The 17,776-nt window shown below is 40.8% G+C and overlaps 1 protein-coding gene across 1 annotated transcript in view; it reads right to left on the bottom strand.

Moving 5' to 3' along the window:
* Positions 1-17,776, bottom strand: part of LOC144607527 (unconventional myosin-Id-like) — a 296,615-nt gene that overhangs the window by 225,568 nt on the left and 53,271 nt on the right. The window contains exons 8-11 of the mRNA XM_078424424.1: positions 10,753-10,956; positions 7,926-8,071; positions 7,542-7,656; positions 6,795-6,965 (exon numbers count right to left, since the gene is read on the bottom strand). Coding sequence (XP_078280550.1) covers positions 6,795-6,965; positions 7,542-7,656; positions 7,926-8,071; positions 10,753-10,956 — 636 coding nt within the window. The remainder of the gene's footprint in view (positions 1-6,794; positions 6,966-7,541; positions 7,657-7,925; positions 8,072-10,752; positions 10,957-17,776) is intronic.

Here is a 17,776-nt window from a genome sequence, read left to right as displayed (position 1 = left end):
GAATAACACAAGTCTTAAAAAGGATAAATCTTCCTTGCATGAAATAAATGCAACCATGTCAATTTTGTATCATCAGTGATTTATAGAAAGTATTATGTCAAGCTTCATCTAACTTAAAAATGAAAACATACTTTTATTGCTCTTTGTCAGTTTATTTGTGTTTATCAAAAGCAAGATGCTGAGCAAAACAGCCAAGCCAGAAAATTACGGAAGACGTGAAAAAACATGAATATATATAGGACACCTTAAAAGCTGAGCTAAATAAAGATGTTCTAGAATGGCTACTATGTTTCTGCTCCTTTATCTTGAAATTAAATATTGATTTTCAACTCACATCATAATTATGATCTAGCGATATGACTTATCATGAGTCTTATTCTCTGCTGTGATTTATCATTCAAGCAATTTTAAATATAGATTGGATGATAACACATAATAAGTAATCATGCTTGCATAAAGATTTAATTACAATTTCTTGCATTTTGCTATTCTTTCAACTGCTCGGGTATAATTCCATGAATTAATCCAAGATGCTCATTTTTAAGTGGATATTTAGTTAGCATGTTTAATTGTGCTACTCATTTACAGGATGGTATTGTGACTAACCCCAATCCCATTTTTGTTGGATGCCCACAAACCACTTTCATTAAAACTGGATACCAACCAGCAATTGTCACTAATATTTATCACTCATTTAGTTTGTCATCCAAGTTGCAGTGCTGAATAACTGTCCCAACTGTGATTAATCAACATCACAACAGTGATGGCACTCGTTGTTTCCACCGTAAGAGCTCTCACTCTCCTTGACTGCAGGATTGTTTATAGTTTAGAAATTGGATATAGCAGAAAATATATAATTAAAATCTAAAATTATTAAAAATGACACTGGGAATGTTCATGCCGTTTTACTCTCACTTTTGAAAATGTAACACTTATTTTAGAGATTTTGTGATTTTGTGATCATTAAACTGACAGCATTTGCTACCTTCTTGGAAAAATGGAAGCCCACAATCATCAGTGGAGTGAATTTTCTCCTTTCAGATGTTGGTTATCGATAGCTAATGCAAGAGGATCCCTGATGTCCAGGAATCATGAACTCATCAATCAAGATGAATATCAAATCACACTTTAAAAAGTTTAGTGTCAAATATAAAGATATGGTTTATGTAAAGATAAGCTTTTAAAAGTGAAAAATAACAAATATTTTATATTTTAGGTTTTCATAATGGAATTACAGTAAACAAATCTGTGCTTTTTTCCCCCAATGACCAAGTAGCTTGTAAAGTAATTAACATGGCCAAGGACAAAATTTCTAGCAGCAAGTGTCAAGAATTGCAGTGATTTTACAAATGGACAAAATTTCTACTTCAGTTTAATTGATTCCCATTGACTATGATTGTAGAGGATGCAGACAACACAACCTAAAAGATGCAATAAATTACTGGCATAGCTTCAATAGTTCTGCATTACACAACAATGCAAATCTCTGCTTGGTCAATTTCATGGTCAATAGTGTTCTAACCAATCTACACAGATGCTGCCTGACTTGCTGAGTATTTTCATAATGTTCAATTTTATTTACCGGAGTGCCCTGAATGAACTTCCCATTCTACAACAGGCGCTATTTACTGCTTCTCCATGAGTGAGGTTGTTAACTCAAGGTTAGGAAGCTAAATGGCAGAACGATTGTGCTATTTCTTCATCCTCTTATGCATTATTTATTAAAAACATTGACTTCTGTTATTTTCAACACTGCTTTTCCTTAAAGAAAGTTGGAAACAAATGAAGCACATCCTTCACCAAAAACCATAGAATGCAAGGAGATGCCCTGTAGTTATGGTTCTCTTCAAGAGGTGGTAGATGAAACATTCTTTCTTCAGGTTCAATGCAAAACATAAGAATTTTCCAAACCTTCCATGTCTGACTTGACAAAATGGGAGAAAGGATCCTGCTCAAACGCTTGCCCTTTCGGGTTATAGCTGTATTTATCTGGAAAAAGCACTGACCAACACCAGGGTGGGTTGGCAAGCATAGTTCAGCTGATCTCTTCCTTCGCCACTGAAGGATATGAAAATCATTAAAAGAACAGTTCAGAACCAAAATCCTGTCCGTTCCCCACAGAAATGCTGCAAAAATATTGAACACAAAGCTATTTGTTACATAGAGTCAGACTAGTGAAATGTTATAACAAAAAGTCTTGGTTCAGTTCACTACAGTCCTCCAGCATGGTGCAACTGCTATCTGGCTTCTTTTTTTTTTTTAAGGGCTTGAAATATCTGTGCCAGCAATAAGTAGGTGACCTAATCCCTGTGTAGATATGGAGCAAACAATTTACACATAGCTCTGACAGTTTTTACACCAATCCAAGACCTGCCAATCTCACAAGAATGAGCAGAATACAATGTCAATTTAGATTTATTTTTTTTCCTGTTGTTTTTTATGTACTGCCTCCATAATGGATAAAGATCAGGTTTTCCTTTAGTGAATTCTGTACTTTAATTTACTGCATTAACTTGTACCTTCAGGAAGGAGTGGAATGAGAACTCGTCTACAGCCCATGATGACAGGTTCCATAACAGACAACACAAGTCTAAACACATCCAAATCTAACAAGCCAAGTAGTGCACAATAACATATTTATGTGTTTTGTAATGAACTTTGCAAAGGAGGATTCTAGCTTCAATTCCTGCTTGGATTTAAATTAGCTGCTCACAGCTTTAACTATCTTCAATCTTTTATATATATATTTTGCATTTATGCTGGTCGCAGATTCAGCTGTGGTATCTTAGCCCTTTGCTCAACTTTCTATTTGAACAATTTGAAGTATCGAATAATTTGTATTTTGATAATCTTTAGTCAGAGGGTGTTGAATCTGTGGAATTCATTGTTATGGTTGTGGAGCACAAGTCAATGGATATTTTTAAGGCAGAGGTAGATAGATTCTTGATAAGTATGGGTGTCAGGGGCTATGGGGAGAAGGCTGGAGAATGGGGTTAAGAGGGAAAGATAGATCTGCCATGATTGAATGGCAAAGTAAACTTGATTGGCCGAATGGCCTAATTTTGCTCCTATCACTCATGAACTTATGATAATACAATTCTTATTGAAACATTTGATAACCTGAGGAGACTTTATCAATAAGATTTTGAGTGGACAATTTTAGTCATGGGAAAATATAGGGCTTAGAGGATTGTTTCAGAATAAGGAGGAAATCACCCACTTAAGGCAGCCATTTTTCATCAATTGGGGAATCTGGTGTTTAGGGAAACAAAGTAAAGTGGAACTTAGATCAAGATCAGATCAACTGTAATCCTGCAGAAAGGCAGAATTGACTCAAGAACTGATTTTACCTCCAGTATATCCCAAAAACATTTCAGATACAAGGAACTGCAGATGCTGGTTTATAAAAACAGACACAAAGTGCTGGAGTGACTCAGCGAGTCAGACAGCATCACAAAAAAAAACAAAGTGCTGTAACTCAAAGGGTCAACACAAAGACCTAGAGTATAAAAAAAACAGTGCTGGAATAAAAAGAAGACCAAAAGCTGGTATTAAAAAAAAGACACAAAGTGCTGGTGTATCAAGAAAAGACACAAAGTGCTGGAGTCTGAATAATTGTCTGAATAAGGGTCCCGACTCGAAACGTCGACTATCCATGTTTTTCAGAGATGCTGCCTGACTCAGCACTTCGTCTATGTGTTTTGTAGAGGTAGTTTGCTAAGCATCAATTGTGACTTATTAGTAAACACTTATTTCTCAAGGAATATAACACTATTTTCACGACATAACAGGACAGAGTTAATCCTAATGATTCATCCTTGTTGAGTGAGCAGAATATCACATACCTAACAAATAGAAAGAGGGGCAGGGTCTTGTTCCTTTTGCATTTTGTGGTTGCTTTATTCATTTTTTTCCCTCAAGCAAGTTCCAAAAAAGCAAATTTATATTTCATGTTGCAGATTTTTAGGTATGATCCATTCCCAGGTTACCCCAAAACCAATGGGTTGTTTTTTTTCCCCAAATCGATTTTGTCCATAAATTGGAAAATACACAAAATGACTATACAGTAACCATACCTCCGCATTATTTTAGGCAATGGTGTTGATGAGTTCCAATTAAGGTGAACATTTATCCTCTTCCCCTACCGAGTTACAATGAAACAAAATCATGATGTCCCACTCTCAATTGTTGGTTTCAGTGGGATTGAAGTATCAGTGGCTGATACATTGTCTAAAAGAGCATTGTTGGCCAATAGAAGTGATTACTCGTCAATTTTCAAAGCAACTCTCTTACATACAATACAATACAATACAAACTTTATTGTCATTGTGCAGTGTACAAGTACAGAGACAACGAAATGCAGTTAGCATCTTAACCAGAGGGCATGCATGGCCTCCGCAGTGAAACTGGCAGCCTATGTTCTTGAGATAATGATATCCAATTACAGTAGGGAGGTTACATGTAAACACTTTGTTTTTCCAAGACTGGGTCTCGTTGAATTTAATAATATTTTCCGGGAGCTTGCTCGTATATGACTGAATTACGAAAATAACTTGTGGGCATTGATAATGAGCTCTGCAGAACAAATCAAATTTGGCAGACAAGGAACGGCAGATGCTGGTTTACAAAAAAAAAGTGCGAGAGTAACTCAACAGGTCAGGCTGCATCTCTGGAGAGCATGGATAGGTGGTGTTTTTGGTCAGTCTGAAGAAGGGCTCCGACCCAAAATTTCATCTTATTTTGTAATGCTACACCTGTAGTTCCTTGTATATGCCAAATTTGATTTGATCTGCAGGGCTCATTACCAACTGAATTACTCCAGTACTTTGTATCAAATTTGGCAGAGCTGTTTTCAACAATTCAAAGTGAAGCAATATGCTTTTTCAGATAATAAATTTGTTATAACGGTTTCATGATGTACAGATAATAGCATCAGCAATGAGAGTAACATTTTACTAAACAGTTCACATTTTGCAATTTTAACCTTCCTGTTCTTGATTAATATATATGAAATAAAGGGGGGGGGAGGGGATCTTGCCGTCACGAAGATACTCTCCATTGCAAATCAACCCAAGTCACCATCACATGCAATTAATGCAGCAGGATATTTTCCAATTAGTTTTTTCAGCATAACATTTGGTGCGAAAAGCATTCGGTTTACTCAGAGATTATGAAAGAAAATTACAATTACATATTAATGTAACTAGCCGATATTGAATAAGCAAATCTTGAATATTCATTCATTTTTAAAAATTACTTGCTTCAACATAGATTTGATTTGACCAAAGTACAACACAAGTTAAGATCTTCCTGTATTCTGTCAAGAACACTGGAAAGACAAACTAGGAGAGAGGTTATTACATCCAGTGTATTAAATATTCTGTATACTAAAGGATGATGCAGAAAACTCATCAACAGATTGTTCAAGGTCAGAAAACTTTCAATCCTCAGGTCAGAATAACCGCTTCATTCCAGACTTCATTAACTCCTGAATGTATCATTAAATCTTTCTCTTACATAAACTCAAAGCATCAATTTCAGCAGGAAGTATTTTGTAGGATTGGTGATCAACATGAAAGTATTTATACAATCCCTTGATCTTTACAACATATTTGAAATATCTTCAGATGCAGACCTTACGATTATCGTTAAATGCCCTACAAATTGCATTAAGGCACTGATTAAATTTCAGACTAACATTCTCTTCATACAGTTATCCTTGAAAAAAATCACATATAATTATATTAGTTCTGTACATTTTTCAGAGGAGCATAATGGAATATGACTCAATGATAACCATAATTACTGACAAAAATACAAGTGTGAAAGCAAACTGTAAGGAGGATATAAAGGATATAAAGAAGATATAGATAGGAAAATGTGATGGGGAAAAATCTAGGAGATGGAATATAACATGTGGAAATGTGAGATTATCCACTTTTTAACAGAAAGAACAGAAAAGCAGAAGAATATTATGATGCTAAGTAATCTGGACCTCCTTGAACAAGCCAGAAGTCTGAAGTCTAAAGAATGGTCTCGACCCGAAACATCACCCATTCCTTCTCTCCAGAGATGCTGCCTGTCCCGATGAGTTACGCCAGCTTTTTGTATCAATCTCCAGAAATTTAGTATTGCAGGTATGGTAAGTAACTAGGAAGGCAAATGGATTATCAACCTTGCTTGCAAAAGGGATAGAAGATAATAGTAGAGAAACCTTGTTACAGGTGCAGAAACAAAGAACAGCAGATATCTCTATAGCATTTTTAAGACACGAATGCTAGAGTAACTCAGCGGGTTGGCAGCATTCCTGGAGAACATGGATAGATGATATTTCGGCTTCAGACTAATTGCAGGGGTGGGAGGAAAGGAAGCTACAGGTTTACTTGGTCGTCATGACACTACATATACTGCATACAATGTTGATCTCCTACACAAGGAGAGAAATACCAGCATTAGAGGGTGTTCTGAGAAGGTTCCCGAGATGGAAATTGGGAATTAAATTAACAAATTTTATGTCATCTACAAAATTCAAAATCATGACCCATCTCTCAGTGTTTAACCTAAATCGAGAAGAGCAATAATGCTTGCAGTGACCCAGAAGTAAATTTATCCTCTTCTTTGCTTCAGGCCCTTGCCAATTATTTTCTAACTCTAACATTTGCCTCTAAGATTTTGAATTTTAATTTGTTAACTAATGTGGCATTTTACCCAAATCTCTCTTTTAAAAAAAATCATGTACACAATATCAACTGTCCCACAATCTTCTTCTAGCTATTTCACCAAATAATACTTACCTTCCGGCTGGAATAATGAGCATGTTTCTGCAGTTTGTTGTTCAGAGCATCCAAAAACATCTTATCGGTAACTTTTCCCACATTAACGCAGGCATCATCAAGAATTGAAATGATCCCCTTGTGTTGTAGTTCTACTAAATCCACAATTATTTGATTGTTGAAATAGTCAATCTGCAGAGAGGGTAATGGGATAGTGATCTTCCATTCATACCAGCAGATCTTGGTCAATAATAGCGGCAACTTTATTCCAACAAATTTATTCTTCAGTTCATGTCAGCAAAAAAATCATTTCATAATTTATCCCACTGTTGTTTCTGGGAGCTTACTGTGTTATTTCTACATAAAAATAGTAAAGTACATGACAACTAAGAAGCTGAGATAAAATGCCCTTTTGAAGAGTATCATTGCAATGCCCCTGACAAGACATTGGCAAGCCCACACAGGGAGAACAGGCATTATAGACACAAAAAGCTGGAGTAGCTCAGCGGGACAGGCAGTATCTCTGGAGAGAAGGAATGGGTGACATTTCGGGTCCCGACCTGAAACGCCACCCATTCATTCTCTCCAGAGATGCTGCCTGTCCCGCTGAGTTACTCCAGCTTTTTGTGTCTATCTTCGGTTTAAACCAGCCTCTGAAGTTCCTTCCTACACAGAACAGGCATTATATTAAGGGAAGGCCTCCCTTTGTCCCAGGTCTTTATCGCAATCAGACAAGCGTGAACTGAAATAAACATGTTCTGTCCTTACATGTCTCCAGGGGATGCCTTCACGCTGGTACTCTTCCTGTTCTTGCTTCAGTACAAGCTGGATGAAGAGCTGTTGTAACTTCTCATTGCAATAGTTGATGCAAAACTGTTCTAAACTGTAGATATAAAAATACAGTGAACATTAGTAGTGCCCAAAATTATCTACTTTAATCTTACTCACAGCTAGTTGATAAGTAATAGAAGCACTCCAATTAGCTTGAAAATATTAGTTCAAATAATCAATTTCAAAGGACACAATTGACAAACTAAACCCTGTGCTCTGATATCTCTAAAGTAACAGAATAAAAATGCATTCATTTTCCACAGATTTTAAAGGACAATAGAGCACATTAATTTTCTTATAAACTGATTTTTTAACACATACCTGTTGTCATCAAAAATCTCAAAGCCATAGATATCCAAGACACCAATAACTGTATTTTTCCCATGGATTCGGGCATCATAATTCTTAACTTCAATAATATCATTGATTCGGTTGACAATCCAACAGAAAAGCCGATCATATATTGCCTACAATACAAATACAAACAAAAGGTAAATACAATTAACTATTTGTTAATTGTCATCTTCCTTTTTCAATTTGGCCTGGATGATGTGTTCAGGGAAATTAAAAATAACTGAAGTCAATAATTTCACTCCACATCCCACAATGAATCACAGAAACGACAGCAGTTGGTCACTATTCAATCTACTGATTGCATCTGGAAGCAGCGTTTCTATTCCCATTCCTTCTTTTTATTTAACAGATTGTTGTACAACAGTTAGCTTTGGAAAAGTCTGGGAGATAGTAGAAACAGATATAATAGCAACATTTAAGAGGCATTCGCACAGAGACATGAACAGGCAGGGGATAGAATGGCACAGATCATGTGCAGGCAAAATATAAGAAAATAACTGCAGATGCTGGTACAAATCGATTTATTCACAAAATGCTGGAGTAACTCAGCAGGTCAGGCAGCATCTCGGGAGAGAAGGAATGGGTGACGTTTCGGGTCGAGACCCTTCTTCAGACCAGGCAAGTTGGATTAGTTTAAACTAGCATCATGGTTGGCAAAGGTATGTTGGGCCCAAGAACCTATTTTTGTTCTGCACATTTCTTTGTACTATGTTCTAGATTCAATTGAAGCTTGTCCCAATGTTCCCTCTTCTTCCATTACCAGTGCCAGAATCCATTTCTACCACAGAAACCTTTGAGCCATATATTTACTTCTCTAATCCGATTTATCCCGTGAGAATTTAGACACAATCCAGAGATCATAATATTTTGTGATTCTGATTTTCAATTTTCGGAGCTACTCAAAATTTCATAGCAAAATCTCTTTCCTAGTCCGACCCATGTCCAATCCGTGTCTACATGGACCAGAGCAACTAGCACCACTCCTCTCCCTCTGAAATATTTTATGTCACTATTTTGTTTTATAGGCCATTGTTACATCCTTACCGAGTTTTCCTGCAGCATTATTTTCATAGAACATTGAACAGTACAGCACAAGTTCAGACCCTTTGGCCCTCAATGCCTGTGCCGATCATTAAAATGTTTATGCAATGTTTTATTCCTTTGCTTGAAAAATAAATTGATTCTCATTGCCTCTTTTTTTTGCTTATTTCATATCAAAATCCTGGTTACTTTTTTTTGGCTGACCCACCAAACAAATCATCCACCAAGCCAAAGCAAATGAGTTAAAAGCGTTCCATTACATAATCTACAAATCTCGTGTCCTTGTGATGTGGTGGAGTAACTGTAGAGGCAACACATGGACACACAGAGAACTTGCAAATTCCACATAGATAGCACTGGAATCAAAATTTAACAGTTCATTGGAGCTATGAGGCAGCAGCTCCACTACCTATAATAACTGTTCTGCCCCTACTTCCAAAGGACATAAAATTGGAAGAAGCTTGGTGTAATCAACCTCTTGCCTGATCTCACATTAATGGCATCACATTTATTGCCATTCAGCACAAATGAGCTTCAATTATTAACTTACAAGTGAGTGGTTCTGAACTAGATTTTGATTTTCATTTGTAATAGGAATTTTCAATGCCACTTTTGTTGGTTATCAAAAGATATTGCAATAAAAAAACCAAAATGTACAGATTGTCATATACCACAGAAGGGCAGGGGCAGAACTTTGCTCAAAAAATAATTTGTCAATTACTATCTAACTGAAAACCTGTTAAAATGAAAGTTAAAAAACTTCCTTTTTGTTAAACAATGCACTAAAATTCTAAAAGGTGACTATTCTATAGTTATAGGCCATAATAGTTGTAAAATTGTGTGCATATGGATCAGTAACAGTACTTATCAATATGTACAGTGGAAAATGCAGAATACTTTATTGCCATACACAATAGGATTTTAACTTCCCCATTATTGACCGGGTGCCTGACTGAAAGGGTCTTAGATGGGTTAGAATTTGTGAAGTGCATTCAGGAGAGTGGTTTTGAGGTAATATGCATATTGGCCGATGAGAAGGGAGAGACTGGATTTAATGTTAATGTTGAGAAATTAAGCCAGAGTAATGGTAGGACTGTCAGTGGGTGAGCACCTTGGGATCAGTGATCATGATTCTGCAAGTTTCTCGACAGTGACGAAGAGAGAAAAAGAGGGTTCGCGATATAAGAAAATAACTGCAGATGCTGGTACAAATTGATTTATTCACAAAATGCTGGAGTAACTCAGCAGGTCAGGCAGCATCTCGGGAGAGAAGGAATGGGTGACTTTTCGGGTCGAGACCCTTCTTCAGACTGAAGAAGGGTCTCGACCTGAAACGTCACCCATTCCTTCTCTCCCGAGATGCTGCCTGACCTGCTGAGTTACTCCAGCATTTTTGTGAATAAAAAGAGGGTTCGCGAGTTTGGGACTCAGTGAGGGCCAATTTCAGTGACATAAGACACTGGAAGCATCCTCTTTCGAGTAAACAGCATCCATCTGATTCTAGGTACGCTTTATTTAATGAGCTTTAAGCACATAAGAAAACAGCTGTTATACAAATACAAGCTTTCCTAGATGTTAGGATAGGAATAGATGTCAAAGTAATTATTGTGGACGCAGCTTTCAATATTCATGCTGGACTACCAAGTAAAAGGTTGTGAAATGTGACCACTACTGGCAAACAGACCATCAGAGAGGTGTTTTGAACAATCTACAAATCTGTATTGCAAGAAAGTCTAACTTTCAGTGATATTACCTTAGCGAATGCATCCCGTCCATAGCTGGCTTCCTGATCTGTGTGTTGTTTGTCAATCACATCACGTCCTGTAGCTACAGTACGATATAACAAGGCCTTTTCTACCGCATCAGTTTTTGTTGAGAGCAGTTCTGCAATCACTGTCAGCAACTTACTGCTTTCAATGAGAGTGGCGTCACTGTCCATTGTAAATTTTAAATTTCCCTAGTTTTAAAAACAAATAGGTCAAACTATAAGGCATAATGAAAACAAGAATTACAGTTTTGCTTTAAGTAGAGGGGCTACAAACAAGCAAATTTCTATTGTTAATGCATCCTCCTAAACTGGCAGAGCCCAAGATGGAGAAAAATCTGCTGCATGGACAACAGAATCATCAATAAACCAAACACTTTATTTCAACTAGTTCAAACTGATAGTTTGTTCCATATCAAAAGAAGAAGTAAACACTGCTGGACATTTGAAATTTAAATGAAGAATCCTAGAAATAGACAAAAGACAGCAGCACCTTAAGAACAGATGATTTATGATGTAATAAAAATGAACTGCAGATGCTGGTTTATTTTAAATATAGACACAAAATGCTGGAGTAATTCAGTGGGTCAGGCAGCATCTCTGGAGAAAATAGATAGGTGATGGTTCGAGTCATGGAACTGGAAGCAAAAAAGACCAGGACAAATCAGGGCTGGCAAGAGATGACATCAAGCAGGGTGTTTCCGATGGGCCAATAGTTGGCTAGGGACTGTGTGATCTAAAGGGGGATATATCATTCATTTGCCTGATAACAGCTGGGAAAAAACTGTGGCTTTCTTAGACATTTGAGACCAGCTCAGTTTGTGATTATATAAATAATCCTTGTTTTCAGTACTAAGAAGAACAGCTAGTTCCAAAATATTGTTGACAGCTTTTTGCAGATTAGGGTAGAATCGCAGGTTTATTGATGTAAAGTCATGCTGCGAGCGAGCTCACCAGAGTTTGCCTCGGGTTGTGATTCCAGAATGGCACCAGGTGCCACAGATATTTAAATACATCTGTTGTAAGAAGGAATTCCCAACAAGCTTTATCAGTGAGCTTTGGCATTGAAGGGCAAGAGACTCAGTGTTCCGTTGTTGTTCTGCTGCTGTTGAGTTGTTGTTTGATTGTTTCAAGAACTTTTTTTTCTTCTAAACAACGTTCTATTTTTTATTTTCCACACGATAGACAGTTTTGCACTATTATCACAAAATGCAGGCCAGTGGGTTTTCTATTTAAACCAAATTGACACCAGAATAGCTTTATTAGCAGCAATGTTAAAATGTTGGACTATATGTATGTAGATATATTTTTCACTATAAAATGAATCAAGTTTCCGAAACAAATCTGGGTATTGCATTCATTTTACATTTCCTCATTTTATAACTGCCTCAATGCAAAATATCTCAAGTGTTTTTTCTTAAGTTAAACCACCAAGTGATGTTTGATTGAACTGACAGCATTCAATTTTGAACCTCATTGAAAATCTCACATAAAGAGCATTGTCTCAGTACATGTCTACTCTTTGTACACTTACAATCAGTGGCTTGTTTCTAAAATTGCCTGGTGCAGTGCTACACGATTTAAATAAGGTAGTGAGTCAGATACGAACAAGCCCGTGAGGTGTGTATTACTTCTGTGATCAATTGCAGGGCACTGATGTCAAGCCATGTACAACATCTGCTAAATTACACAAGTAAAATAATCTGTTCTTCCTCCTCTAACAATTTGTGCAATAATTTCCGGTAACCTGACAGAAAGAATAAACGCCTTCCTGATGATTCCCACTGCTATTTCATAAAATACATACCAGTTTTGTAGGTAGACCTATGTGTTAATGACAAAGCAAAGGAAAATATTTATAATTTTTTTAAAAGTTGAACTTTATTTCATAAATCTGAGATCACTTCATGTCAGAGCATTTTGCAGTCAAAGTCAGTTTAAATAATAATTTGCCATTTTATTCTTTCTTAAGTAGATAACCACATATCATTCCACATTATACACAAAGTACTGGACTAACTCAGCAGGTTAGGCAGCATCTGTGGAGAAAAAGGATAGAGACATTTTGGGTCGGAACCCTTCGTCAGAGTGAAGGGGTGGGGGGGGGGGGGGGGGGGGGGGACTGGTGGTAGGAAAAGGCCAGAACAAATGAGGGCCGGCAACAGATGGCCAAGGAAGGGCGAGCCCATAATGGGCCAGTGTTGCCTGGGGAAAAGGTGCTAACAAAGGGATACAAGGATGCGAACAGTGGACTAGCAGGATGATTATTGACTACTATTTTACAGTCTTAATAATCATAGCATTTTCCCAAAGACAGGTTAGGTTAAGCAGTCTACTATTTCTCATTCTCCAAGAGACTAAGATTTACTTTAGCTGGTGTACTCTTTGTATCCTTTTAATGTTGGTTTTCATGTTAATTTTGCTAATTAAGTCTGCCTGCACATTCTTCAGCTGAAATGTGGCAGCCTCCCAAACCCATTATCCACATAGCTTTTAACCTCACAGATGCACAGTAGTGATTGCAGTTGCTACTCTAATTCCATAATTCAATGCTCAAGCTGCTCTCGCTGATGACACTTCCACAAATACGATCATCCATAACACAAGTGCCCAGGTCTTCCAGAAAGAGAATAGTTCTATAAAGTACTTTGGCATGTTTCAAACAAAAACTTAAAACTGAGCGACTGTGAAAATCCTTGTCCGTGACTCAGCGATTGCAATTTTACTTCTATTTGGTGCTGACTTTTGAGAGGCCTATGGTATAACCCCAGTGACCATCCCTATCTTATTCCTAATTTCTACCCAGTTAGCCTCATTGGCCGATTTCACATACAACATCTTTCCTAAGTCCTGCTGTCCCTGATCGGCAATGCTGCATCTGTTATGCTTGAAATATCTGTATGTATGAAAACTGAGCTGCCATTCTTTCCCTTCCCTCAACTATATTTGCACAACAATATCATAATCCTATGGGATTCACGTTCACAGCTCATCTGTTTTACCTGTGAAGTTCTTGCATTAAAGATAATACTGATAAGCCTACTGGCCCTACCATGTTTCATGGTACAAAACATTACACAGATCTTCTCTTCTGATATCTAGTTCTAAACTTGATTTGTGCCACAAACATTTGCATGTAGACAAAAGGAAGATCTTAACTCCAGGGTCCCTTTAAATTCTTTGTAAATATTTTCCTTTTCTAATTTCTCATCTCTGTGGGAACCAATTTTAGTCAGAATTATATATCAAGGTCTCCTTTCTCTTGTGATGTGTGGAAAGGACTATATGTCTGTGAAGCAAGTCATAACCAAGCCCAGTCCTGTTATCTTGTCCCTACAATCATAGTAATATTGGCAATAGAAAACCCCTCCATCTTACATACCTTGAAGAAGGCACGCCAGTGTATGAGAAGCTTAAATAAATTTAGCATGTCACCGGATATTCTCAAAGACTTCGACAAATATCCTGTAGAAAATATCTGACTGGTTGTATCATGTCCTGATATGGCAATTTCAATGCACAGATATGCAAGAGACTGCAGAGAGTGGTGGACTCAGCCCAATCTATCAATGCACAGCTGTTCCCACCATCAAAAGCACCTACATAAGGCACTGCCTCAGGCAGTGGCATCTATCATCAAGGATCCCCACCATGACATCTTCATGTTGCTCACATCTAGCAGAAGTCACACACCACCAAGTTCAGGAGCAGCTACTTTCCTAGAACTATCAGGTTTTTGAACCAACCCCCAAACCCTAATCCTATCTTAACAACGGAATACTTTGGACCGTTGTACAACCGTAGACGTGACTTTCTTTTCTTTTTTTTCTTTTTAATGTCTAATTTCAATATAATTTATGTTTTTGCTTGTTTGGCTTTGAGGGAAAAGCAAATTAAAAAAAGGCTGACTTACTATTTGGAATGCGAGTTGAAGAAGTTACAATGAGATGGTTTACGGAGATACTTATAGCAGTTGTCGATTGTTAATAAATTTAAATGTGACTTATGACTGCATGCCAACACTTTGACAAGGACATTTTTTTTAAATGCATGCTTAATTGAGAGCAAAACTAGTTGATCAGGACTGTAATGCTCAACTTGAGTTCCACCAGAACATGGAACATAATCTGCATTCAAGAATCAAATGTGGGCCAGAAACTGAGGGATGACACTCTTTCAACTAAGCAGGAATTATTTTTTTGGCTCCTTGCCATAAATTTCCAGATATATAAAGTTTAATTTGGTCACTTTGATAGATTTACTTCTTGCAAAAACATTAAGGAATGTGAAATCAAAACCCCCAAATGTAAAATGGAAACAAACTGTAGTGGGCCAAGTAGGCCGAAATAACGACAAGTAGTCAAGGTTAACGAAAGTGTGTTTACTGTATCTCTGGAACTCCAAAAGGCAATGAGAGTCATGCGGTCCTTGACCTTTATACTCCCGGCCGAAGTCCGCCTCCTTGGCTCGACCCATTCCCGTGCCGAGGGGTCGTGAGTGGTATGGCCCGACCCTCGGGAGCCGCCACAGGACCCCCCCCCCAGAACCAGAGGCACGAAACGCACCGGTGGTCGCACTAGTCGACCGAACCGTGTACGGTACCCGTCCGACGGGGGGTCTGGCGGGGGCTCAGCTGGAGGGACAACCGGGGGGGCTGGCGGGGTCACTGCTGGAGGGACAAACGGGGGCGGAGAAGGGGGTACAAATACCGGTCGAGATGAGGGGATCGGCGGGTGCGGTGTTGGAGGCACTTGTAAAGGGGGGCGCCCGCACGGCCGAGGCTGTGCAACCCGCACCGGCTGGTCAATGTCCAAGTGCGCTGGCTTGAGGCGATTAATTGACACGGCCTCCGGTCGGCCCCCCATGTCCAACACAAAAGTTGTCTCACCGTGCTTCAGCACCTTGAAAGGGCCCTCATAAGGTCTCTGAAGCTGTGCTCGATGGGCGTCGCGGCGGAGAAAAACGTAGGCACAATCCCGAAGGGCCAATGGGACGTGCGGGTGGAACGTCCCACGGTGAGACGTAGGGACGGGTGCCAGTTTTCCCACTCGCTCACGAAGGCGCTGTAGGGTGGACGAGGACGGTTCCTCCTGCCCCGGCGACGAGGGCACGAACTCCCCGGGCACGGTGAGCGGCGACCCGTAGACGAGCTCGGCTGATGACGTTGCGAGGTCCTCCTTGGGTGCCGTCTGGATGCCTAATAAGACCCACGGCAGTGCGTCCATCCAATCGGGGCCGGAGAGTCGTGCCTTCAACGCAGCCTTGAGCTGCCGGTGGAACCTCTCCACCAGGCCGTTAGCCTGCGGATGGTAGGCCGTGGTGTGGTGAAGCCGAACCCCTAACAGCTCAGCCATGGCTGACCACAACTCAGAGGTGAACTGTGGTCCCCGGTCTGATGTAAGGTCCACCGGCACCCCAAAGCGTGCGATCCAATTTGCAGCCAACGCTCGAGCACACGTGGCCGTGGACGTGTCGGTCAATGGTATGGCCTCTGGCCACCGGGTGAACCTGTCAACCACCGTGAGGAGGTGAGTAATGCCCGTCGAAGTCGGGAGGGGACCCACAATGTCCACGTGCAAGTGGTCAAATCGGCGGTTTGGCAGACCGATTTGCTGGAGAGGCGCCCGGACGTGGCGCTGGATCTTCGCCATCTGGCACGCGACGCAGGTGCGGGCCCAATTGCCAACCTGCTTGCGGAGACCGTGCCACATGAACCGTGTGGCCACCAGTGCGACTGTCGTCCGGATGGATGGGTGAGCCAACCCGTGGATTACGTCGAAAATCCGCCTGCGCCAGGCAGCAGGCACGATGGGGCGTGGTTGGCCCAATGACACGTCGCACAAAATTGTCGCTCCATTGGGGCCGAGAGGGACATCCTCAAGGCGGAGGCCGGAGATGGCAGTCCGGTAGGCGGGTATCTCGTCGTCCACCAGTTGAGCCACCGCCAGGGCTGAATAGTCAATGCCAGGCGCCACATCCAAAACCACCTCGACGGCGGGGCGCGACAACGCTTCGGCCACCCGGTTTTCTTTCCCCTCCACGAAACGGATGGAGGTTGTGTACTCTGAAATGTACGCCAACTGACGCTGTTGTCGGGCGGACCACGGGTCTGCAACCTTCGTGAAGGCGAAAGTTAGTGGCTTGTGGTCCGTGAATGCTGTGAACGGACGTCCCTCCAGAAAGTAGCGGAAGTGACGTACCGCCTGGTACAGGGCCAGGAGCTCGCGGTCGAACGCACTATACTTCTTCTGGGCGATGGTAAGGTGTCGGCTGAAAAAGGCCAGGGGACACCAACCCCTGTCTGTCAGTTGTTCCAGCACGGCGCCGATAGCTACCTCTGATGCGTCCACTGTAAGGGCCGTCGGGGCATTTTCCCGTGGGTGGACGAGCAGCACAGCCCGAGCCAGGGCCTCCTTTGCGCCATCGAAAGCCGTCACCGCCTCATCGGTCCACGCAATGTCCTTACGTCCGCCTGCCAGAAGATGATACAGCGGCTCCATGATGTGGGCCGCAGATGGCAAAAAACGGTGGTAAAAAGCCACCATGCCCACGAATTCCTGCAGGCCACGTAACGAGAAGGGACGGGGAAACCGGCGGATGGCCTCAACTTTGTCCGGCAGAGGAACTGCACCCTGCGAAGCCACGCGGTGGCCGAGGAAATCGATGGTCTCCACGCCGAGCTGGCACTTGGCGATGTTGATGGCCAAGCCGTGCTCACTCAGCCTTTGAAACAGCTGTCGAAGGTGGGCACAGTGCTCTTTCCGCGAGCGGCTGGCTATCAATATGTCATCGAGGTACACAAATATGAAGTCCAGCCCACGACACACGCCATCCATCAGGCGCTGAAATGCCTGCGCCGCGTTTTTGAGGCCGAATGGCATGCGCACGAACTCATACAGGCCAAACGGTGTGATGATCGCCGTCTTTGGTACGTCGTCCGGATTGACGGGGATCTGGTTGTAACCCCGCACCAGATCCACTTTGGAGAATATAGTAGCCCCGGCGAGGTGGG

This window comes from Rhinoraja longicauda, chromosome 29 (assembly GCF_053455715.1).
Source record: "Rhinoraja longicauda isolate Sanriku21f chromosome 29, sRhiLon1.1, whole genome shotgun sequence".
Classification (NCBI taxonomy): domain Eukaryota; kingdom Metazoa; phylum Chordata; class Chondrichthyes; order Rajiformes; family Arhynchobatidae; genus Rhinoraja; species Rhinoraja longicauda.
Note: the sequence above shows the minus strand (reverse complement) of the source record. Positions and strands in the feature narration are given on the sequence as shown.